General features: G+C 42.2%; 1 protein-coding gene across 1 annotated transcript; it reads right to left on the minus strand.

The window, feature by feature from the left end:
- LOC131691200 (UDP-glucosyltransferase 2-like) lies at window positions 1-1,754 on the minus strand. The gene is made up of 3 exons (XM_058977424.1): window positions 1,602-1,754; window positions 358-1,536; window positions 1-291 (listed from the first exon to the last, which is right to left on the minus strand). The coding sequence occupies exons 1-3, from the start codon at window positions 1,703-1,705 to the stop codon at window positions 15-17; spliced, it is 1,560 nt and encodes a 519-aa protein (XP_058833407.1). The 5' UTR covers window positions 1,706-1,754; the 3' UTR covers window positions 1-14.

The following is a 1,754-nucleotide window of genomic DNA, read 5'->3' on the forward strand; positions in this document are numbered from 1 at the left end:
TCATCTACATCAATTTATTCGCGCTTTGATTTAGATTGTCCTGTCCTTCTAGCAATCACTGCTTTTATAAGTTTACAGCAAACTACACTTAAGGCAACGGAAACCAAGACCAACGGTACAATTACATCAAATGAATACTTTGCAAGCCAGTTCAAATGAACAGCATTCGATTGTAGAATCATGTTGTCCGGATTCCGTAGGACCCACTCCACCCACCAAATAGCACGATCCAAGGGATGCTCCTTCTGGTCGCGCAAAACCTTGGACAGTCGCGTCATGTTGTCACGATAACTGAATGTATAAAAATATAAGTGAAATCAAAACCAAATCCAAATAAGGCTATCAAATTTCATTCACCTCTTATCAGTCATAAGCTCCCGAATGGCATTGGCTAAATCCCCGCTTTTAACTTTACCTATGGACAATCGTTTGCCAACACCCATCTCGGAGCAATAGTTAATGTTACGATTCTGATCTGCAAACACAGGGAATCCGATAACTGGAACACCGTGCCAAACTGCTTCCTGGGTACTCAGCAGACCACTATGGGTGATGAACAGTTTCAGATTGGGATGAGCGAGGAGGTCATTTTGAGGCATCCATTTTCGGATGTAAACATTTTTCGGCACCTCAATCGGCATCGTATCGGATTCAAACTTCCACAAAAATTGATACTGAGGAAACTGTTTCATGGCGTTCAGAATTTCAATAATTCGATCCTTTCCCAACAGATCACTGCGCACGTTTGTTCCCAGCGAGAACAAAATGGCACCATCCTTAGCGTCATCAACGATCTTTTTCAAGTCTTCCGGAAGTTCCTTCGGTTTGATTATTTGCATTCCACCCACTGAGATCACGCTAGGCATGGAAGGCTCCGAGTATTGTAAGACCGGGTTAGAATTAAGCAGAATGATACGAGCATCTTTTTCAAATTCGGCAACGTATGGAATGTCTGGCATTATCTCTCGAACCATTTTGTCTACTGCCGGTAGTAATTGATACTGCTTCAGCAACTCTTCCCAGTGGTTATAAAAGAAATTCATCACACGTTGCGAATAGCTCATACGTTCGGGTGCATCGAATTCATGGTTTGGAATCGTGCCAGAATAGGAATAGGCACCGGATAAAGAAGCTGTCGTTGTCAGACCGTGGAACCCTGTAGCGGGAATCAATGGAGGTCGACCGAATTTGTGTTGTGCCAGAGCGGACATACATGGTCCTTGCAGATAATCGTTTATAATTAAATCGAATTTAAAATCATCAGGATAATCCAAAAGCTGTCGAAGTCCGTTGGATTTCAATGAATACTTACAACCAAGCATGGTATACTCATTAAAAATTAAAAGCATTGAAAAAGGGTTGAGTTCTCCCATAGAGAAAAAATCTGTAACTACCGAATTGCTATCGTAGAAAGCCTCATACACACCTTCGACCTTAATAAAGGTAACGTTCGGTGGAGGATTCGACTCGACGTCTACACTTAAGGCCGTTACATTATGACCTCTAGCTGCCAGACCGTAGATGAGGGCCCGATGCCTGTAAGTGGAAAAATTGGCGCTTTATTATATAAGTTAAACCGTTTAACCTTGAACAAAAATCACCAAATAAAGTGGCTCGGCGACGCTATACCATCAATGTACAAAATGTTTGCAGCTCTAGTCACACAGCCTGTAGCTATGATTAGCACTATCAATGAGTACCACATTTTGCGATGTTAATAGAACGACGGTCGGGGTAGTACTGAGTGCTAAGAA

Source organism: Topomyia yanbarensis, chromosome 3, assembly GCF_030247195.1.
Source record: "Topomyia yanbarensis strain Yona2022 chromosome 3, ASM3024719v1, whole genome shotgun sequence".
Lineage (NCBI taxonomy): Eukaryota > Metazoa > Arthropoda > Insecta > Diptera > Culicidae > Topomyia > Topomyia yanbarensis.